The 23688-nt window shown below is 40.8% G+C and overlaps 2 protein-coding genes and 1 pseudogene across 2 annotated transcripts in view; all 3 read right to left on the reverse strand.

Moving 5' to 3' along the window:
• Positions 1-461: 461 nt before the first annotated feature.
• On the reverse strand, positions 462-902 carry LOC122754954 (annotated as a pseudogene).
• Positions 903-954: 52 nt separating this feature from the next.
• Positions 955-8760, reverse strand: LOC122754955 (HLA class II histocompatibility antigen, DQ beta 1 chain-like). Its single transcript, XM_044003380.1, has 5 exons — positions 8679-8760; positions 6569-6838; positions 3609-3890; positions 2947-3057; positions 955-1094 (listed from the first exon to the last, which is right to left on the reverse strand). The coding sequence occupies exons 1-5, from the start codon at positions 8758-8760 to the stop codon at positions 955-957; spliced, it is 885 nt and encodes a 294-aa protein (XP_043859315.1).
• A 10442-nt stretch (positions 8761-19202) lies between these two features.
• The window catches only part of LOC122754043 (popy Class I histocompatibility antigen, A-1 alpha chain-like), a 37951-nt gene continuing 33465 nt past the window's right edge, over positions 19203-23688 (reverse strand). The window contains exon 9 of the transcript XR_006356325.1: positions 19203-19441. The gene's annotated coding sequence lies outside the window, so the exon portion shown is untranslated. The remainder of the gene's footprint in view (positions 19442-23688) is intronic.

The raw sequence follows: 23688 nt of genomic DNA on the forward strand, positions 1-23688 counted from the left end.
AACAAAAAATTTTTAAATTTCCTTGAATTAATTGAAGTGTGGGACCTTGTTATAGGCCTGAAGTGGCTAACATGAAGATGAACAGAACTTCTACTTACTTTAGGTTGAAATTTGGTAATGTATTAGCCTTTAGAAAAATTCTTTGATTTTTACATTTTTATTTGTTTTCTTGAAGCACGGAAATGATGGTTGACAGAGATCTTGAAATCCAAGAGAAATGCATTCATGAAGAAGTGCACAAATGAATGAATATATAAAATAGAACATAGGAAATCATACTGAAGAGTAATAAAGTCAGTAATGCTTAGGCTAACACTTGGATGATTAAATCTGGAAATTATGTAAATTGATGTGGGAAGTATTGTAAATTGTCAGGGTTTTTTTTGTTTTGTTTTGCTTTGTTTTGTTAAAGGTCATATACCAAATTTATTGCAAAAAGACCCACAATCCTAGCAGTTGCCTTATGGATAGGATTTCTGGTAGCGAGGCTGGGCTTCAGGTCCACCAAACTTCTTGGACTCGCAGCGACTAGGGTCAGCCACCAGCAGAGTTCAGTCATACTGGGTCAGGATGTCTTTTATTTCCTTCTTGGAAGTCCCGTCCACATATTTCTGATAACAGGCCACCAGGGCTTTGGAGCTGGACTGCCAGATAGCAGAAATCTGGGTGACATGGCCTCATCCTTTCACTCTGGACCTGAATATCTACGCCAGCAAAACGTTCCTTGCCCAGTAGGAGGACAGGCTCTAACAGCTTGTATGCAGGATTCAGGGCTCAATCATCTCCAGTGGGTGTCTGTTCACCTTGATCAGCACATTGCCTCTCTTGCAGTGGGCCACAGCAGTGGCAGTTTTCTTTCGCACAAACACCTGGAGCTACTGGAGCGGCACCTCAGAGGGCATACTGTTGGTAGACAGCGCAGGCTTTGAGCAGGGTTGACAGTGGAAGTAGCCATCAGGGGTTTTTTATGTTGGGTCTGAATTTATGTACATTGAGCTTCTTAAAAGCAAAGTACTTGTGTGCCATCACTGCAGCCATCCACAATCCCATTTCCAACTCAGAATTGTCTTTCCATTTCTCATCCCACTCATTGTCTAAGAAAGAAAGTAAATGTAGATAGCATTTAGATATATAGGAGCTATAATAGCATAACTATAGACAGGAGATGAATTATTAGCCAAATAAGGAATAGAAAAAATTTCAGTAGCTAAAGTAGATAATTTTGATTACACGAAATTAAAAAGCTTTTAAAAAACAAACAAAATTGATACAACTAGGATAATAAGGGAAACCATTGACTGGGGAAGAGTCTGTTTCAAATATCTGATAAATACTTGATATCCAAGATATATAGATAACTGTGAGACATCTTTAAAGTCAAAAGTCTTTCACCAGTAAAGATATGGTAAAAGGATATGATCAATTTTCAAATGAAGAATTATAGATTATTGTCAACCATATGAAGAATGCTCCAAATCACTAATAATCAGAGACATGTAAAACAAAATAATTCTGAGGGCTCACCTGACATAGCAATTTGGCAAACATATTGGGAAAAGATAAGCAAATGGTTTTTGTTTTTTTTGGGTGAGGCAATTGGGGCTAAGTGACTTGCCCAGGGTCACACAGCTAGTAAGTGATAAGTGTCTGAGGCCAGATTTGAACTCAGGTCCTCCTGAATCCAGGGCTGGTGCTCTATCCACTGCACCACCTAGCTGCTCTTTAATGGACTAACTGTAAAGACTTGGGGTTTGTTTCGCATTGGGCCTTCACTGCCATGGGCTGCTTCCTTAGGTGGCTCCAGAACCACATGCAGTGGAGGATAAAGGGGAAAATATAGCTTTGGGGGTCATCTTCTTGCTTCTCCAAAGACATGGCTATGGCATCAGGACCCATGGAAATAGGCTGCGGCCAGCACTAGGGACTGGAGGACCGACTTCCTGGGGAACAACTTCTGGAGTTTCCTGTAGCAAGGATAAAAAAGATTCTTAGTTCCTAGAAGGCCCAAGCATCAGTTACTTCAAGAGAGAAAATAGTGGAACATAAAAACTATCTGACCTAAGGAGTCCTAGCAAAAATATCCCACGGAACTTTTCCAGCTCTTTTCTCTGTCCTATTGTCCACTCCTTAGATTCAGGGCTAGGAAACTCATGTTTCCTCTGGCAAAGAGTCCAGAAAAAATAACTGACAGGGCCCAGGATGACCTGAGAGAGGGAGAAAGCAAGAAAAAGAAAGAAATGCATAGTCTTAGCTGCTTTCTTTCTCTATTTGGGAAACAAAGAAGAGTTGCTACACTGGAAAGGTGAACCATTTCCTCTATCCTTGGATACCATTAAGTCTTGGCTCTCCCTGATAAAATGACCACTGATGTCATTACTATATTGAAGGAAAAGAAGTTGTCTTTGTTCAGTCATTCAGTTGTGTCCAGCTTTTCATGGCCCCATAGACCATAGCTGTTTTGGGGTTTTCTTGGCAAAGATACTGGCGTAGTTTGCCATTTCCTTCTACAGTGTATCCAGTGGATCCTTTGGTCAGGCAATCAAAGATTAAGTGACTTGCCCAGGGTCTCATAGCTAGGAATTGTCTGAGGCTGGATTTGAATTTGAATTCAGGTCTTCTTTGTTCCAGGCCCAATTCTCTACTCACTGAGGCAGCTGCTGCCTTGGAAAAACTGAGGTTCTGACTACAGAAAGCTATCAACTAGAAGACAGGGGGATTATATATTGACACCTGGCCTAAGGTCCCATCAAAAAGTCTCCCCTCTACCTCCAGGACCGTCTCTATATTGTGACTGAAAAAAAAAATACCAATTTCCCTTGTGTCCTGAGGTTTGATTGTCCCAGTTATGTTCCCTTGGTGAGGTCAGAGTTAATAAGTGCCCAAATACATCTCCTGAATTAATAAAGGTCTTGGGGAGCCTCAACCACATTCTCAGAGGATAATTACCTCTCTGATTCCTGAGATGGGCAGTGAGTCCCAGCACAAGGAAGAACAGGCCCACGATGAAGCCTGAAACTCCACTCAGTATCTTACTCTGGGCAGATTCAGACTGAACCCCTGGGAAAACAAATGCAAAGAATTAGTATTATTCCCCTCCCAAAGTGCCCCTCCCTGACATAGTGAAATGTAAAAGATGGAAGGACTAAGAAGGAACCTAATCTCTGAGGTAGGGGTTAACATGGAAATGACCAGTCAGAACCAGAGCTCAAGGGATGAATGCTTTTCTGGCCAACTAGGGTCTATAACTTCATAGATCAGTTTTAAAAACCTATATGAATTACTCCTAAAAGGCCTAGAGAGTAGTCTAGCCCTAGACTGGAGGTCAGCCAAGAAGGTTCTAAGGTCCTCCCAAGGAGTACTTATGGACATGACTTCCCAGATCTTCTCTGCTCTAGGATAGGGCTATCTCAAGAACTTTGTTCTCTGTGCTTCTCTCTCAGCTCAACAATGTCATAATTGCAGAAGAGGTAGGTATATATGGCCTTAGGAAAAGAGGATAGAAGATACTGGACACACTGAGGCATTTCCAGAGACTGAGGCCTTCTTGCTCTGTGACTGGGGGGAAGGAGAGGGAAAGACAGGACAAGAGTCAGGAGGATGCCTCTCACTCCACTCCACTATGATGGAACTCAGAAGGCTCCCATGTTCCACTTGACAGCTGTAGACATCTCTATGCTGGGGAAGGATTTCCAGCATCACCAGGATCTGGAATGTCCAGTCGCCATTCTGTATGAGGTCTGAGGACATAACTCCATCTGCTTCCTCTTGCCCATTCCGGAACCACCTGACTTTGATCTCACCAGGATAGAAATCTGTGGCAACACAGATAAGCAGGTTGTGATATTGCAAGGGCTGTGATCTTGTAGGCAAGATGGACACTTTGGGCTTAACTTGAGGAAGAAATGAACATAGAATAACAGAGTAAATATAGGATAGTGAAACAAGTCTTTTTTTCTTAGAGATCCCAGTTAGATTTTTTTTCTTCTCATAAATATTTAATGAAATGAAGAACATCAGGAAACTGAGGCTTAAGGCTCTTAGTGGATGCACTAAATCCAGGCCTCAGTTGTTTTTGTCCTGGCTATCCTGGCAATATTTCTCTTTCTATCACAGTTGCTTCCCACAGCTTTGGCTGTGACATTCACAGCAGGAGAGGAGCTTTCTTCAAACTGTGTTCCATAACATCATGGGGTTCAAGGAAACAGTCTAATAGATTACACGAAGAAAGGAGCTTTAATGTCACAATAGGATACACAACAAACCCCTCTCCTTTGTTGTCTGTGAGAAGCTAAGTTAATTCAGAAATGCCTCAAAGATTTGTCAAGATCATGGAACTGAGGGGGCAGCTAGGTGGCACAGTGGATAAAGCACCAGCCCTGGATTCAGGAGTACCTGAGTTCAAATCTGGCCTCAGACACTTACTAGCTGAGTGACCCTGGGCAAGTCACTTAACCCCAATTGCCTCACCAAAAAAAAAAAAGATCATGGAACTGAAATGTTGCAAGGGTATTGTAACTTTCCTTAGGCCACAATAGAGGCTTTTCCCCATCTAACTCTTTTTTTAAAATTTCCATTACAACTTATAATTTTTCTATCATATTTTTATACTATTTATATTAAAAATATTTCTCTTTATTATACTAAGAGTTATCCTTCCATTTTTCCTAGGAGTAGCACACATCAGCCAATCAACAAGCATCCATTGAGCACCCAAGTATTAAGCAGATACTTTATTACCTGAGGAGATCACAGAGACAAAAATGAAAGACTTTCTGCCTTTCAGGAGCTTATGTTCTGATGAGGGAACAATGCATAGCATGATGAAAGGGAAAGAGGAATGGATTTGGAGATAGGAGACCTGGGTTCTGCATCTTCATTTCCTTTTCTGTAAAATGATGCCATTGGACTTCATGACTCCAAAGGTGCCTTCCAACTCTAAATCCATGATCCTCTCATCCTTTGATTGGTTCAGGTTCCCAATGCTAAGCAGCAGAACTAGGTCCATGACTCAGGTCTCCTGTATCAATCAAGTAGTCTTTCCACTGTAACAGGTGGCCTCTCTGATATCCAAAGACTTTGCTGGTAGCTAGGTAGAGCAGTTGATAGAGCACTGGCCCTGAAGTTGGGAGGACCTGACTTAAAATCTTACCTCAGACACTTACTAGCTGTGTGACTTTGGGCAATTCACTTAACCCCAATTGCCTTAAATATTGGGGGCTTTCTCTAGTTGTCTTGATGTATATCTTACCACTGGACCCAGATGGCTCTGGAGGAGAGAGTGATGTTGTTGACCTTGCATAGCCCTCCCGCATTTAAATCTAATTCAGTACAAGTCATGACATCATTCCCATTTCATGGTCCTTTTAAAGAATGAAGGACAAACAACAACTGTATTGTCTTTTCTTTATCTGTATTTATAGGATCACAGTATAACATGCACTTCTAAACTACGTCCCCAAGTCATGCTCATATTCATAGGATGGGTTGTTTTTTGTTCTTCATTTTTGAAGAAGAACAGTGTCATCATTTAAATGCCACAATATATACATACATACATATATATTGTGATTGTCTTCTTTTAAATATGATGTTGTCTTTCCCAAAAATAATGTAAACTTCTAGGGGGCAAGGACCATTTTGCTTTTGTCTTTGTACTCTCAACACCCAGTACCCAGCATAGTGACTGGCATAGTAGCTGCTTCATAAATGCTTGTTGAATGAATCAGTGAGGATCACAGAGAGCAGCTTAGTGACTATACTGGTGGAGACACCTAGCACAGTCCACAGGATGCCTGACAGGGAGGAGAATAATTTAGTGGGATGTTATAACCAGAGGATAATGACAGATGTGGAGTGTCAACAGTCCTTCCCTCATGTACCTTAGCCACAAGGTTTCCTGATATAGATCCCTTTATACTAGTTTCTTGCCTCTATGTGGTCCCTATTTATTTTCTCTCCATACATATCTCTTGGTCAGGTCTATTTTCTGAATACATGCTCTTCTGACTGCTGATGTGAAAACTTGTGGGAATATTTACTTCATATGTTTTGAGGCAGAGAGCAGATAACCTTTTCTTTGTTTGCTTTTTTGTTTTGTTTTGTTTTGTTTTGTTTTGTTTTGGTGGGGCAATGAGGGTTAAGTGACTTGCCCAGGGTCACACAGCTAGTAAGTGTCAAGTGTCTGAGGTGGCATTTGAACTCAGGTCCTCCTGAATCCAGGACTGGTGCTTTATCCACTGCACCTCCTAGATCTCCCCAGATAACCTTTTCTTGTTGTTTTATTGCTATGCTATTTGACTAAGTGTTTCTTGTTTGACCTAAAGTGTTCTCCAGAGGGCAGCTAAACATAGACATACTGCTGAGTGTTTGTGAGCTATGGTTTGACATGCATTGGACCCAGAGTGCCTCAAAAGGAGGTCAGCTGTTCTAGGGTTACATATGTGAGAAGGGGCATCTTGGGTTCTATGATTAGATTTTTTATATATATTATGTGCAGAGGCAGTATGGTGTAGTAAGAGAATGCTGGACTTTGAGTCAACAAGATATGAAGTGAGGTTCCCCTACTCACCTCTTCTCTGAACTGTGAAGGGCTCAATCAACCTGTAGTTATGTCTGCACACAGAGTTCACATATCCTTGATACTGCTCCAGGAGATTCTTTTGGTTGTTCCAGTTTTTGGCTAATGACTGACCCAGCTCCCTCACCATTAGAAATTCTCCCACATCACTGTTAAACTGTAGGATCTCCTCCCGGTTATAGATGAATCTGGTCACATGGCGTACCTGCTCTGTCCCATTGGTGAAGTAACACAAACCCTTGATCTGGAGCATGAAGTCTTCTGCAGGAAAAGAGCTCACGATGGGGAAAAGGACAGTGGTAACAAAGGGCTACTTTCCATTTGTTAAGCAAGTCTGATGTTTTGATTATTCTCCTTATTCGCTCTACCAAATACCACAGGATTATCAAAACAGCACTCCTTTTGAACAGACACTGGTATGTGCAAATTCACCTATGCACCTAGACAGAGTTATCTGTACATCCTCTTGCTAAAACAGTCTGTGAAGTTCATAGTCCAACATCATTTTAGCCCATCCCTAATCAAACAACTAGGTCATCTTTCTGCAAAGTCACTGACCAGAAGGTTGTTGTCATAGTAGATAGCTTTGTTGGACATCAAGTGAGAAAGATGTGTCTTCAATTACTGCATCAGACACTTACTTGCTTTTTGATCTTGTTCAAATCATTTAACTTATCTTAGACTCAGTTTCCTCATATGTAAAATGAGGGTAATACATATTTCGAAGGGGTGCTATGAGAATCAAATCAGATAATATGTAAAGTATTTTGTAAACATTATAGAACTATTTAAATGTTAATATGAAAAATAACAACAAAAGAGGTAGGCAATGCATCTGAAGAGGTCAGTGGGAGTCACTGCCCAGTTTGGGACAGAGTCCATATACCTGTTCCAATTGTTACCCCTTTCCAAAAATAAAAGAGAAAGTTAAGAAGATTAATTTAAAGGTGTTATTTTTTAAAATTTAGAGAAGGGCCAGTGTGTTGCCCTCGAGAAATCCTATTTTCCAGATGCTTTCTTCTCCTTAGTCCTAACAGTAATCACATTCCTTTTTTATAGTGCATTAAGGTTAACAAAGTGTTTCCTTCACAGAATCCTTATGTAGTAAGTTGTGTAAGTCTTACTATCCCCATTTTACAGATGAGAAAACTAAGGCTCAGAGAGGTTAGACTTTCCCATGATTATTCATCAAGTGAATGTCAGAGCCAGAAGTTTTACCTTAGGAGTTTCAGATTCGAAGACCAGTATTTTTATTTCTATTTTCTAGTATATCACTCACCCCAAGGAAAAAGCATAACAGGTTAAGGAGAATGGAGGGGTTTGATCTTGGCCCTGGACTTAAAATTAGCATTCTCTTGGCCAGATGTTTCACTTTTCCTACTTTTCTTCCTCCTTCCTCCTTCTCTAGAAAAATACCGATTCAATCCTTTGGAGTCAGAGGGAGCTTGAGTCTCCTGTTCCTTTTCCTTCCAAACTCCACAATACCCAATTTGGCTACAATCATATATCTTAGCTTAGATACATAGTCGGTGATTGCCCAGCTGAGGTTATGAGATATAATATCTATGTCTATGTTTTCTCCCATTCTTCCCCAAAATACAATTACTTGGATCCTTCCAATTCTGCCTCAGAGACTGATACATATCTTACAATGACAATGCAGCTACCTTAGTGACTCCTAATACCTTGAGCCCTTCAGCTTCCAAACCCAGAGAACTTCAGAACATTCCTTATATCTTAGATAGGGTCCAAGGATGAATAATCCCAATAACTTCTCTTGAGGAAGTTTAGACTACCCCTGCTTTTAGCACATGCACATTAGCTATTCTGTCCTTCTCACTTTGGCATTTTCTGAGTCTTGAGATTTGTGTCCCAGGGATAGGGGATTAATACTTTACCCTATAGCAGTGTATGATAAAGGGAAGGATCACAGATCTCTGCACTGGATAGGGAACCATTAGACTATGATAGGAATATCTACTAAACCCATCTAAACCTCTCAGAGAAAGATATCTCCCACCTATCCCCAGCCTGGGGGGTTGTGGGTCCTGAGACATCATTAGCAATAATCTTTTCTCAGGAGAAATCATCCTGTACTTACCTGGGGTGTCTCTGCCTCTAGCTACAGGCAGACTCATAACCAAGAGTATCCCTATTGGAATAAGAACCAGCACACACACCATCCTAGAGACTTGAAGAGAATGGGAGACCAAGAAGAATAGTTGTCAGAAGGGCCCCCACTCAGTAAAACCTAATCTTTACGTCTCAGAAAATAACCAGTTAGCATTGGACTTCTGTGCATCATCTGTTTCCGGGCAGAAGTTATTTCTGAAGATTCTAATGACACTTCATTTCAGTCACTTCAGCAAGTTATTTTTAAATAATACCTACTTTGTGCCTCATAGTGTTTCCTGAGCTAATACTTCAGCTGAGAATTGTGAGGAATCGAAAATCTCCATTTATATCTACTCTTGCAGAACACTTTCTTGGAGAATCTTAAGTGAATAATGATGAAAACATTTTTATATCTCCAAGACTGATGTAGAAGGGGAGGTTAAGAGAATAATTTTTTTTGTTTGTTTGGGTTTTTTTGGGGGGGGTTGTTTGGTTTGGTTTGGTTTGGTGAGGCAATTGGGGTTAAGTGACTTGCCCAGGGTCACACAACTAGTAAGTGTTAAGTGTCAAAGGTCGGATTTGAACTCAGGTCCTCCTGACTCCAGGGCCGGTGCTTTATCCACTGTGCCACCTAGCTGCCCCAAGAAAATCATTTTTTAAAGGAATGCCCATCAATTGGGGAATAGCTAAATAAGCTGTGGTATTTGATGGTGATGGAATATTATTGTGCTATAAGAAATGACAAGCAAGATGATTTCAGAAAGGCCTGGAAAGACTTGTATGAACTTATATATAGTGAAGTGAGCAGAACCAAGAGGACATTGTGCACAGAGACAACAATATTGTTTGATGAAGAACTGTGAATGACTTGACTATTCTCAGTAATACAATGAACCAGGACAATCCCAAAGGACAATTGATGAAACCTACTATCCAACTCCAAAGGAAAAAAAAAATTGAGCACAGACTGAAGCATGCTATTTTTCACTTTCTTTCATTTTTTCTTTTATTCAAGTTTTTTTTGTACAAAATGACTAATATGGTAATGTTCTGCATAATCGTACATGTATAACCCATATATGATTGCTTATTTCCTCAGGAAGGGACAGGGGAGGGAGAGAAGGAGGGATAAATATTGGAACTCAAAACAATAAATAAAAATGTTTATTATTTTTTAAAAGAGTAATTTTTTCTTGGAATGATAACCCCTATACCTATCTCTAACCCTACTGACAGTCAACATAAACGTACTCCTGGGGTGTGTGTACTTGTGTGTATGGGGAGGGGATTGGGGATATGGATTATCTGTGGATCCTGGGGAAGGAAAAACTCTGAAGCTGTTCTGGAGGCTTCTTGTCTTCCATTTCAGAAGCACTCTAGTGCCAGAGGCACCCAAGGCAACAAAGGGATCCTTCTGGATGATTCTTCCTGGACCTACCCTCTTGTGGGAGTAAGTACCCCATAATCCAGGCCTTGCTTTATCCTTTTCCCAGTCCCAACAAAACTTACTTATCCTGTTTCTGATAAATTCAGCTTCAAATTAATTACATACTAATATTTAAAGAACTGTCAATGGCCAAATGTATTCTACTTTCCAGAGGTATTTGCATTTTAAAGGATACATAGAAATTATGGTATTTTTTTTTGAGGGGCAATAGGGGTTAAGTGACTTGCCCAGGGTCACACAGCCAGCAAGTGTCAAGTGTCTGAGGCCGGACTTGAACTCAGGTACTCCTGAATCCAGGGCCTGTGCTTTATCCACTGCGCCACCCAGCTACCCCCCAATACATAGAAATTAAATGCCTAACACAACAGAATGAATCTGTAATATTGAACTTTCGGGCCTGGGACAACCCCCCCAAAAAGGTAGTCATGGTTGGGAAGGTGGGTGCCATACATTAATCCTTCTTTCCAAATAGATTTCAGCTTCCAAATCGTATAAGTAAGGTTAAGGATGGCTTTCCCCAGTGAAATTTCTTCTCTAGTAGATTGGGAGAAGGAAGAGAGCTGCAACAGTCAATATTTCTCCTGTCCTCTACTCCAGGGAGAAAGTTCATTAAACTTTCTCTAGTTTAGGCTATTTTATTTGGCTGAGACCCCAAAAAGTATACTGTCTCTGAAGACTGGAAAGGCAAGAGGGGGCTATAGGTTATAAAGGGTTTTGAACACCAAACAGATTTTTGTATGTGGTGCTGGGGGTTGACAGGGAATGGCTGGAGTTCATTGAATGTGTGTGTGTGTGCACGCGTTTTAGCTGATGTGGTCAGACACGTGATTTAGTAAAATCACTTTGGTGGCAGAATGGAGGATAGATCAGAGTGGGGAGAGACTTGAGGCAGGCAAACTCACTAGCAGGCTATTGCAAGAGTCCAGGTTCAAGGTGAAGAGAGTCTACACCAGAGTGGTGGCAGTGTCAGAGGAGAGAAGAAGAAGCCATGTTTGAGAAATATTGAAGAGTGGAACTGAAAGGCCTTGGCAACAGATTGGATATTGGGGGAGGGGGTAAAAGAAAGTGAAAAGTCCAAGATGATCCCTTCATTGTGAGCCCAAGGGGCTAGAAGGATGGTGTTACACTCTATAGTAATAGGGAAGTTAGGAGGTAGGAAAGTTTGGGGGGTCTTGGTGGGGGTGGTAATGAGTCCAATTTTGGAGATTTTGAGTTTAAGACACCTGTTAGACATCCAGTTTGAAATGTGTAAAAGACAATTGGAAATGTAAGCTAGGAGGTCAATAGAGAGGTTAGGGCAGGATAGGTGGATTTGAAAATCATTAGCACAGAGATGGTCATTAAATCCATGGGAGCTGATGAGGTCACCAAGTGAAGCAGGAGAAGAGAAGAGGGCTCAAGACAGAACCCCATGGGACAACTGTGGTTAGAGGGCATGATCTGGATGAGGATCCAGCAAAGGAGACTGAAAAGGTTTGGTCAGATAGGCAGGAGGAGAACAAGGAGAGAGTGATGGACAAATGATAGAGTGTCCACACAAACTTTGTGAAATGAGGAACAGTACCATATAGATATTTCCTCTTTGACTCTGGGAGGTCTTATCTTATAAATATAACTGAAACCAAATGATCCATACAATTTTTTTTTATCAATCCATACAATTTAAAATATATATATTCTCAGGAGACAGCTAGGTGGTACAGTGGATAAAGCACCAGCCCTGGATTCAGGAAGACCTGAGTTCAAATCCGTCCCTAGATACTTGACACTTAGTAGCTGTGTGACCCTGGGCAAGTCACTTAACCCTCATTGCCCAAAACAAACAAACAATAGATATAGATATAGATATAGATATAGATATAGATATAGATATAGATATAGATATAGATATAGATATAGATATAGATATAGATATAGATATAGATGACTACATTTCAAAGTGATTGGTTTTCCTTATAATCTTATTTATTTTATTTTATGAACTTAAAACTAATATTCTGGGAATGGGCCCATAGATTTTACCAGATTACCAAAGGGGGCCATAATATGAAAAAGATGAAGATCTCTTCCTTACATCCTCTTTCTCAAAATGGTCTGAACTTGTGGTAGATTCTGAGATCAGTGTAATCTTACAGCACCAAGGGCTACTGGGTGATTGGGGTAGGTTTTGTTAAGAGGTTAACATTGGCTTTGCTGAATGAAGGAATCCTTGAGCATTTATAAGATCAGACCCTAGCAAGGGGATGAGCTGAAGCCCCCACCTCACTGAGGAGTAAGAGAGCTGCAGGTACTGGGAGCTATAGCTGCATTTATTACCTAAGAGGTCACCATAAATGGTCAGAGCCCAGTATGTTGTTGACACTTGAAGGAGCTGAATACATGCCCTACGGTGACCACACACACACACACACACACACACACACACACATTCCTCTCAGTATACACATATGCGTGCATGTATGGGCACACACATACTCACACACATACACACACACACACACCCATTTCCCAAAACCTGGGGATTTCTGATAATTAGTGTCAAGTGACAGTGAGATCAGTCCAATGGCAGTGAGATCAGTCACTCTCCCTGTCTCTGTTCTCATCCAGGTTCTGCAGTGGGGAAGAGGGAGCACAGGAATGGAGTTGTCAGGAGGCCAAAGGGGTAGAGCTTGCTATTAGACCTTGGGATAATAAGATAGAGACTAGTTAAAAAAAAAAATGGGGGGTGGGGGCGCGGCTAGGTGGTGCAGTGGATAAAGCACCGGCCCTGGATTCAGAAGTACCTGAGTTCAAATCCAGCCTCAGACACTTGACACTTACTAGCTGTGTGACCCTGGGCAAGTCACTTAACCCCCATTGCCCCACGCAAAAAAAAAAAAAAAAGATAGAGACTAGTTTTTCAGCAAACTAGGTTGAAGAGAGATAGGGAATAGGCAACACAGATAATTAAGTAACTGGCCCACACAAAATTGAGACAATAAGTTTGGGGTAGGAGTACAGTCTTGAAAGTTCCTAGTTTGTGTCTTAAACTGAAGGTAATGGAATTCAGTTGCCTTTCCAAGCTTCTTTTTTACTCAAAAGCTATGGGACTTATGGACTATGGGACATGACTGAAAGCTACCCTGAGTTTACTCCTCAAATATTCCAGTCATCCTGAAGATATTTGCCCCCAATATGCCTGCCTCCTTTAGTTGAGGGAGAAGTTGGGAAGACTGGGGCTGCCGTGATGGGACAGAAGGCCTCCCAAAAGGGTAGAGCTCAATGAAAAGCACAGAGGGAGGCCTTCTAGAATCTGGCCTCTGATTCACTCCTGGATTCACTCCCTTCTCTCATCTCAAGCTGAGCTCTGACCCCCCAAGGGGAATCCTACACTGGAGGTCACTTGTGAATGATCTGCAGAGAGAGGAAAACTAATCACAAGAGATAAGGTACACACTTTCATGGAAAGGCCTAGTACCTTTATTTACCCATGGCAATAAGAAAAGCTGGGTGTTAGCAGTGTCTCAATCTGAGCCATTCCTGTTAGTCAGACCCTGTAGAGCTGATAACAGGTTAGGGGAAGACCTTACCTTGAGATAATCTTACTAGCCCAAAGCTGGGGTCTATGTCCCTAGAAAATCATCCCTTTTCCTCAATTATCTTCCCACCCACAAGAGGCTACCAAATTCCTAGATTATTTACCTCCTCCCCCTTCCTGATGTCTCTCCTATGTTCAGCCTCCCCACTCTGTCCTTCTGGCCTAATATCTGTCACCTTTTCTTTATTTTTTTGTTTTTGTTTTTGTTTTTTTAGTGAGGCAATTGGGGTTAAGTGACTTGCCCAGGGTCACACAGCTAGTAAGTGTGTGTTAAGTGTCTGAGGCCAGATTTGAACTCAGGTCCTCTTGAATCCAGGGCTGGTGCTCTATCTACTGCGCCACCTAGCTGTCCCTGTACCTTTTCTTTATTAAAGAGTGGGGCCTGGTGTCTATAGAAGCCCATCGTAATTACAAAAGGTATAGAGTAGACAAGGACAGAGTTGGGGCACAACACTCCCAAGCCCAAGCTCCTTGGGTGGGTTATATCCAATCTGCCACCATTTCCCTCACCTCATCTCCAAGGCAGAAGAGAGAGATGCACCATCACATGTCCCTTGCACTTCCCAGCTCATATCCCAGGGCCAATGAGGAAAGAGGATGACTCCCCTTTATCTCCATGTCCTTCTTTTCTCCTGGATTCTACATTCTGTCCCTATGGTGGACTCAGGGACCATCCAGAGTAATTCAAAGCTTGAATTTCACAAACGTGTTCTCTACAATGAGGAAGAACCCATTCTCTTCTAGATCAATGACAGAAGGTTCCTGGCCATCTTCACATCTGCAATCTGACTGCTGGTCATGGTGTTGCTCTCTTTGAACCTGTTGTCAAACCTCAGTGATACTTTAGTGCTGATGGTCAGAAGTGAGAAAGCCCCAAGCCTGCCTAGTTCCTTCCCATTGGCTCCCAACATACTCCCTTTTCAGCCCTGAAACCCCAGACTTTCCTGCTCAGGACCCTGTTCCAAGAATCTCCAAAGAGGCAAGATGTCTAGGAGATGAAAACCATGTATCCCAGGGCACGTGAGGCAAGGGACAGAAGAAAGGGGTTGGGTAGGGAATCTAGAATACAATTGTCTCAGAGAGGTGATTAAGGAGGACCCAGAAGGAGTGAGGAATTTACAAAGATGGGCATTTCCATTCATATATTTCTCCGTTTCTGCTTCCCAGGAGTTTCAACCTCCCGCTAGTAGAGTTAGGTTCCGCAGCTGCTCAGTAACCAGAGACACTCAGATCACACTTGAAGGGATGCAGCAGCAGAGAGATTCAGACCCAGGGTTGGCATGTGCTTATCATATCTAGGACTCCTAAAGAAGGAAAATCTTATCATCTTTTCTGTAATGGCTTCTTTCTTTCTGTTTCTGAACATGACAATGTTAAACAGCAGGAAGTCTCATCCAGATCGACCTGGCTGAGCCGGGACTAGCCACATTAGGGAGTCTAAGGGCTGAAACCTGGCACAGGTGAGGCAATATGGAGCCAGGAGAACCCCTGCCTGAGCTCCGGAGCCAGACTGAGTATAACAGGCCATATAATACCTGAAAGACCCTGTCCCTTCTACAAAGATCTGTGAGTAACAAAGGGGCTATAGATAAAAAGCTAGTTCTTTAGGGTGAATGTATGGTTTTGTGTTGAGTACAGTGAAAAAGGTCAGCCACATTGCTACCATCAAGGTTGAGTTCAAATAATACTTCCATTGAAGTCTTCCCAGATAGATGCTAGCTAAAAGTTCCTTCCAAGAACTCCCAGAGTCCTTTTTTCATACTTCTCTCAAGATTATTGTCACATATTTTATATTGTAGTTATTTGTGAGGGCTCTGTAGTGAAAAAGCAGCTGACCCTAGAGTCAAATAGATTTATATTCAACTCATGGCTTCAACATACACACATACATGTTATGTGGCCCTATACAAGTAATTTCATCTCTTGGTGCCACAGTCAACTTTCAAAGACTTTAAGTTGCAGAGAATGTACCAACTTGAATTTTTACAGTTACATCACTGGAAGTTCCATCTACCAGCACAATCACAGATTCAATCCAAAAAGGAAAAAGAAAAAAAAAGAAGTAAAGTTTCTCTTTAACTCATCTCCTCAACTTCCCACTGGGAAGTATTTTCTGAGGTCTACCCACCTTCCCCACCTTATTGCCATGGGGGACTTCCAATTCTAAAATTCAATGATGTGGCACCTCATCAAAGCTTTAAAGAAAGATGATGCCCACAAGAAGAGTTTGGGGAATGCCAAATCCCCACCACTACCACCACCATAGAGGAGAAATGACATCTCCCACTCCTTCAGGCTTCTCTGCTGTGTATCTCATCTCAGCAGACTCTCCAAACTAAAGGTCACTTGTCCCTTTTTTCCTGCCCTAAAGGAGCTTATTATATTGTAAAAGGTTTAAAATAAAGACATCATGATCTTGATAGAGAGTGATGAATATATGGAAGCAATACAAAAGATTTGAAAGATCATTTTTGGCTGTGGGATGGAGCAAATGATGGCGTCACGGAGGAGAGAAAGATAACCTTGGCTATGAAGAAAGAAAAGGATTTCAACAGATAGAGAGTTAGGGGTGAATGTAAAATGAATGAATGAACAATGAAGCATTTATTAAGCACTTGCTGTGTGCCAGGGTGGGAGAAGGTAGCAAGCATGAACAAAAAAATAAAATGTGGAGAGTATAAGATACTTTTCAGCACCAGTCAGTGTGAGTACTTTAGAGTAAATGGAGGATAATAATTGTAGTTCAAATTAATGCAGTGTTTAAAGGCTTCCTCTACAATGACTCTTTGAAATAGAAAATATAATTATCAAAATTTACAGAAGAGAAAATGGAGGCAAAGAAAGGCAAAATTACTTTCCCATGCTCATATAGATTCTGTTAGAACTTACACTTAAAACCAGATCTCCTGACTCCCCCATTTCAAGCGAACAGCATGAAAGAAGACTAGAAAGTAAGATTAGAGCCCAACCTAGCATAAAGTCAGGTGCTAGCTGCAAGAATCAGCTAGCATGTCATATATGGTGGTACTAGCTTCCTGCTATATTGCTAAGGGTTATTCTAGAACCTTGTAGCCTCAGGCACCTTGACTCAGAACAGGCCATTAAATCACGTGGAACCCCAAAGAGACCCCATCTTTGAAGTGTCTGGTGAATCAACCCTTCCTTCCCAGAGCTGGTGATTTTGCAGCCTTTCTGACTCAAAGGATGTCCATCACATCAAAGTATGTCCTGGAAGGCAGAGTTCCTTTGTGGATTAGAGAGAAATTTGGCATGGTTCTTAGTCATTCATGGATTCCAATGTGAAACACAACATTCTGAGGCCCCATCCTTATCTCCCATAAGTGGATCAGAATGGAGGAGGAGAGAAGTACCTATTAATACATTGGCTCCTCACATCAGTTTTCTGAGCCTGATAATTAATACTATTTGACAGCTTCCATTGTAGGGAAAGGGTCTGGGAAGGGTCAAGAGAATCATGATTAAGGGCTTTTGTGGCTGACAGAACTATGGGGCAACACATATAAAATATGCCTGTAGCTTTTTTTCTTTTTTAATGAGGCAATTGGGGTTAAGCAACTTGCCCAGGGTCACACAGCTAGTAAGTGTTAAGTGTCTGAGGCCATATTTGAACTCAGGTAGGTTTCTTGACTCCAGGGCCTATCCACTACGTCACCTAGCTGCCCCATGCCTATAACTTTTTGGCCAAAGCACATTGACTTGTAGGCACATCTAAGCTAATTAGTGAAGGGAACTGATTGACAAAGATTAAGAGGGAAAATATGTTCAGTAGAAATGAAGGTGAGAAGAATTTTTGTACTGGCACCATTTTCCTGAAATAGCCACATCATTAGCTGGAAGATTTTAACGTAGGCATCTAACTTTAGCCCATATACTATCTGGTAAGTTCCTATGCTGTCTGCAAACTTACAGCTTGAGATATCAGCAAAATCACATAGTATTTACTCTTCGTTTTATTATTTTACCTGATATAAATCTTCCCCTTCTGCTATTGGTTCTTTGATGTATAAATCTTTACCTTCCTCTTTGCCAACTGTAAAATTCTAAGTATATCCACACTGGCTTAAAACTATAACTTTGAAAAAAGTTGCTGAAAATGTGTTGTTGTTGTTTTTTTAATAGCCAAAGATTTTCCTTTATTTGACTTTTTTCCATATAAATATTTTATTATTTTCCAGTTACATTTAGAGATAGCTTTCAACATTTGTCTTTATAAGATTTCTAGTTTCAAATTTTTCTCCCTCCCTCCCCTTCCTCCTCTCCTTCCCCTCCCCAAGACAGCAAGCAATCTGATATAGGTTATATATGTACAATCACATTAAACATATTTCTGCATTAGTCATATTGTGAGAGAAGAATCAGAGCAAAAAAAGAAAAACCTCAAAAAAGAAAAACAATAACAAGAAACAATAGAAATAGTATTGTTAAGGGCTAAAGTTCTAGCTAGTCTGTCTAAAATATCTAATGAGTGGTCACCAATAAATTATAAGCTTTAGCAAAAGTTAGACTTTTAAGCATTTATTAAGGAGAATAAGAATTTGGTAAAGAGAGAGAGAAAGGCGTAGATTCCTATCTATTAAAAGGGAGAACACATTTCTTGCTCTGCTCTCCACCAGAGTCCCCAGGAAAAGCCCCAGTCAAAGTGCCAGGCTCCCCTCTTCTTCCTCCCACAAGCAAACGTCACTTCCTGATGCCAAAGAAAAGACTCCTGGTCTTGCCCTCAAAGACCTTCACTTTATGGTAGAACTTTCCTATAGTAAGTCTCCAGTAGGTGGCATCATTCCAATCATTACAGTATGGTTCAATCCGTATCTAGATTCCACAGTTGTTGTGTTTTGGGGTTTGTTTTTTTTCTGGATTTGGAGAGCCTTTTCCATCATGAGTCCTTTGGAACTATCTTGTACTGTTGTATTGCTGAGAAGAATCAAGTCTATCACAGTTGATCAACACATAATGTTGATCATACTGTATACAACGTTCTCCTGGTTCTGCTCATCTCACTCATCATCAGTTCATGCAAGTCCTTCCAGGTTTCCTTCAAATCTGCCTGCTCATCATTTCTTACACCACAATAGTATTCCATTACATTCATATACCACAATTTGTTCAGCCATTCCCCAATTTGTGGGCAACCCCTCAATTTCCAATTCTTTGTCATGACAAAAAGAGCAGCTATACATATTTTTGTACATGTAGGTCCTTTTCCATTTTTTATGATCTCTTTGGGGAAAAGACCTAATAGTGGTATTGCTGGGTTAAAGGGTATGCACAGCTTTACAGCCCTTTGAACATAGTTCCAAATTGCTCTCCAGAATGGTTGGATCAGTTCACAGCTTTGCCAACAAAGTGTTCCAATTTTTCCACAGCTTCTCCAACATTTATTATTTTCCTTTTTTGCCATATTAGCCAATCTGATAGGTGTCAGGTGGTACCTCAGAGTTGTTTTAATTTGCATCTCTCTAATCAATAGTGATTTAGAGTATTTTTTTTTCATATGGCAATAGATAGCTTTGATTTCTTCATCAGAAAACTGCAGGTATATTTCTGTTCATTTCCAGAGAGCATCCCCACAGCTGTCTACTTCTGGAAGGACCCATCTCCAGCAGGTCTGGTCTCCATGAGCTCCATGTCCTGGAACTGTTCTTCTCCATCCCTCAACCAAGTCAGTGAGATCTCTGCAGGGTAAAAGACCTGGGCCTGGCACCACCTGGAATAACCATAGAAAAATACTTTATCATAAAACCACTGTTCTCCACTTTATTTCTCCACTCAGTCATTTTTCCAATCACCAAAGGTCCTGGTACTTGTCTTGTCACTGCCAATCCTATACCCAGCTCATAGTCATTACTCCCTTTTCTGACTTGTCATAGGAAATTAAGCAGTTGTTTTAATTTGCATTTCTCTAATCAATAGTGACTTAGAGCATTTTTTCATATGGCAATAGATAGCTTTGATTTCTTCAACAGAAAACTGCCTGTTCACATCCTTTGACCATTTCTCAATGGGGGAATGACTTGGATTCTTATAAACTTGATTTAGTTCCTGATACATTTTAGAAATGAGGCCTTTATCAGAAGTACTGGCTATAAAAATTGTTTCCCAGATTTGTCTCCCTTCTAATTTTGGATGCATTGCTTCTGTTTGTACAAAACCTTTTTAATTTAATGTAATCAAAATCATTCATTTTGCATTTCATAATATTCCCTATCTCTTGTTCTGTCATAAACTTTTCTCCTTTCCAAAGATCTGAGAGGTAAACTATTTCCTTCCTCTCCTAATTTACCTATGGTATCACCTTTTATGTCCAAATCATGTCCCATTTTGACCTTATTTTAGTATAAGGTGTAAGATGTTGGTCTATGCCCAGTTTCTGCCATACTATCTTCCAGTTTTCCCAGCAGTTTTGTCAATTACTGAGTTCCTATCCAAGAAGTTGGAGTCTTTGGGTTTAATCAAACAGTACATTACTAAAGTCATTTACTACTGTGTCTCCTGTGCCTAACCTATTCCATTAGGGCCCATTGGTTTTTAAGGCCCATGGTACTATGTTATAAGGATATAATAAACCAGTTATTTTTTTTCTTAGTGTCAATTGTCAGGCCCAAATGGGCACAATTAGCAGAGAATTAATCCGTACTTGGTTACATCTTAGCCTCAGAAGCTACATTGAGTGCACAATCATCTGTGAACAAAAAGTCACACACCAACTTTCTCCCCATCACTTTCTCTCCTCAGGGTTTATTCTGATGTTGTATATGCATGTGGGAAAGGAGGCTGATGCATGTCTCTTCAAGAAGTTGAAGCATGTGAGTGGGAAGCTATGGTCAAGCCTAGACACATTACAAGGGGTGGAGCAGGTTCTGGGAAGCAGATAGGATCTCAAGGAGTAAGTCTCTATGTCCAGGTGTGGATAGGATCTCAGTGGGAAAGTCTCTAGTTAACAGAGCAGATAGGATTACAAGCCACTGAGAGCTAGGGGTGCTAATGGTCAGCAGGTCCTGCCCTGTATGTAAGTGGCTAAAGTTAAATATATTTTTATTTTATGAATATTAGAAGGTTTTCTGCTAGTTACAAGGCATCCCCTAACCCTATAAAAAACCTCTCCCAAAGCAGATTCCTATCTTCTCCAACCTGAACGACTCTCCATTTCATGCTGGCCATATTTTGATACCACCCAACAAGAATTGTCTCTGTAGGGAAAAAAGGAGACAAGGGAAAACTGAACTCCACTGAACTCCATTGAACCATAAGTAGAATGTCCTACATGTATCCTTGCTGTGTGTTTCAGAATGTTATTCTTGCAAGCTATGTAAAATTACTCTGCCCCCTTAGCTTGTGTTGAGTCGGTCATTTACACCACTGGTGTCAAACTAAAATGGAAACATGTATTTGTATAAGGATTCTTCCAACTGCATATTGACTTAGAAAACTACATGTTAATTCTATTATCTATCGTATTTTTGTTTATTTTGTTAAATATTTCCCAATTTAATTTGAATCTAGTTTGGGTGGCACTCAGGAGTATTGCCCAGAGCAACATGTTTGACACTTATGATTTATGCTATTTTGATAGCTGAAGCTAATACAGATGTAAGTAGCCCATTTATAAGAGAAGACATGTCTGCCCAGTTAAATTGCAAAAAGTATTAGGCATCCTTTGCTCTGGTGGGAAACTATGTGCCCATTAGCAGACAAGATTTTTGGAGAACAATACTGACATGGATGGAATGGGAGGAAGTGGCTAGACACACTATGCAAAGACTTGTACCATATGTCACCCCCTCTCCCAGCCAAATACCAAAGCCTTGACTCTAACTAGTATGGGTGAGGAGGTGTACTGTGCCTGAGCCACTTTGGAATAGAGATTTTATTCTATGAGCAGTGCTATCACAAATTAAGGAAATTGGAAAGAAGTAATTAGGAATCATATCAAATTCAGGGTTCTACCACTGATTTCAGGAGATCATTTACAACAAGAGAGGCTGGAAGAGAAGCTAATTAGAAGGAAAGGAGAGAGAGAGAAAGACTATGACTTTCATCTAAAGCCATATTCATTCAAGAAGCAAGTGAGGCATCTAAAGGATCATGTAATATTGGTATGGAAGTGAGGCAGAGTTGGAGATTGGGGTTGTGTAGTATAACCCAGTTGTCCAAGACCTTCTGGAAATGTCTATGGTAAAGAGAATACAAAGATTCAAGTAAACTATGAAATTTATGGACATATTTTCCCAGAGTCATTGAGTTGCTGTTTCCTTTTCTCCTTGGAGTGATTTGCATCCATAATTTCAAGGCATTTGGGGAAATGGAGAGAGAAGCAAACAGGAAAGGAGGGAAAGGCACACTCTACTACTATCTGGGTGGTCTTAAGGAAGATGAGAACAAAGTGAGAACTGAGCATTTTGGGACCACCTATTAACATTGAACAGACTTCAGGAACTGGAGAGAGAGCATATTAGAGGCTTGCCTCAGGAGGAGAGACCAGAGCAGCCAACTATAATCATGTTCATCTGGATCAAAGATAGCATGTGGAAAGCCACCATTGTGGTTCACTGTGATAATAAATGAGTCCACTTTCCCTTGTCTTCCCTCCCTGTTAACTCAGAATGCCTGCTGATGAAATCTCCAACACCTACCCAATCCTTTCTTTTGTAACCCAGTTTAAACAGCTGGGAGCAAAAGTTGGGTGGTGGGATTGTGGGGGGAAAGGGAATCAACCCAAGCAGTCATGATAGAGCAACTAGGTGTTTGATTACTAATATAAATCACAGGCCATTAAAAGGAAATCATCAAACCCAGTTAATTAGGGGTTATGATTAAGAAGTAAATCTATGAAAGGGATTTAATATCTTTTTTTGTTTTGGTTTGGTTTTTGGTGAGGGAATTGGGGTTAAGTGACTTGCCCAGGGTCACACAGCTAGTAAGTGTTAACTGTCTAAGGCTGGATTTGAACTCAGGTCCTCCTGAATCCAGGGCCAGTGCTCTATCCACTGTTCCACCTAGCTGCCCCTGATTTAATATCTTTTTAAATTTGGGGGGCATATTCCAGATGATACCATGAGATTTCTGTTGAACTACAAGGACAGCTAGTAACAAGCAAGCTTAGGAGAGAAAACAAGTGGTGAGGATTTGGGGAATAGGCTATGCAAGGATAACCTAAGCACCATCAGTGGCCAAGCAATATATTAGACTGTCCTCAACTGGATAAATGAGTGATCATGTGGCCACCTACTGCTCTTTGTAACAGCAATATGAGCCTGAGGGGATTTCAGGACTAATTTCACCATTAGACTTCACTCTTTTGTACACTGCTATTATTTACCACCCACTCATCATGAACCTGTGAAATATTAGATTATTAAATTATTAGATTATTAAGGTGAAACTCTAATATTGAATAAAATTTCTAAAAAATTGTAGAGACATAAGATCAGAGATATGAGGATAGGGTCTTATAGCTTTGGTTCTGGGCTAGGGCAGGTTCAGGTTGGAATGAAATGAAATACTCATAGAACAAACAACATTTAAGGGAGAAGAGAATAAGCATTTATATTGTATCTACTATGTTCCAAGCACTGTGCTAAGATACTTTACAAATATTTTCTCATTTGATCCTGACAGCAACCCTGTGAAACAGGTGCACTTATTTTTTTTTAATTTTTATTTTTTTAGTGAGGCAGTTGGGGTTAAGTGACTTACCCAGGGTCACACAGCTAGTAAGTGTCAAGTGTCTGAGGCCAGATTTGAACTCAGGTCCTCCTGAATCCAGGGCTGGTGCTCTATCCACTGTGCCACCTAGCTGCCCCAACAGGTGCACTTATTACCCCCATTTTATAGTTGAGGCAACTGAAGCCCAAGATCACACAGCTAGTAACAAAACTAAGGGTGTTGTTGTTGTTGTTTTTCCTCTGGTATGGTTTAAACTAGGTCCTTTTCCACCCTGAGATCCTGTGATTT

Source organism: Dromiciops gliroides, chromosome 4 (assembly GCF_019393635.1).
Source record: "Dromiciops gliroides isolate mDroGli1 chromosome 4, mDroGli1.pri, whole genome shotgun sequence".
NCBI classification, from domain to species: domain Eukaryota; kingdom Metazoa; phylum Chordata; class Mammalia; order Microbiotheria; family Microbiotheriidae; genus Dromiciops; species Dromiciops gliroides.

What these genes read in the sequence shown, in the direction of transcription:
- LOC122754955 (XM_044003380.1), bottom strand. Translation starts at nt 8,760, where the DNA reads ATGGTGTGTGTGCTGGTTCTTATTCCAATAGGGATACTCTTGGTTATG. An exon ending in TAGAGGCAGAGACACCCCAG is followed by an intron (nt 6,839 to 8,678) that starts GTAAGTACAGGA and finishes CTTTTCCTGCAG; the next exon opens with AAGACTTCATGCTCCAGATC. An exon ending in TTCCATCATAGTGGAGTGGA is followed by an intron (nt 3,058 to 3,608) that starts GTGAGAGGCATC and finishes TTGTTTTCCCAG; the next exon opens with GGGTTCAGTCTGAATCTGCC.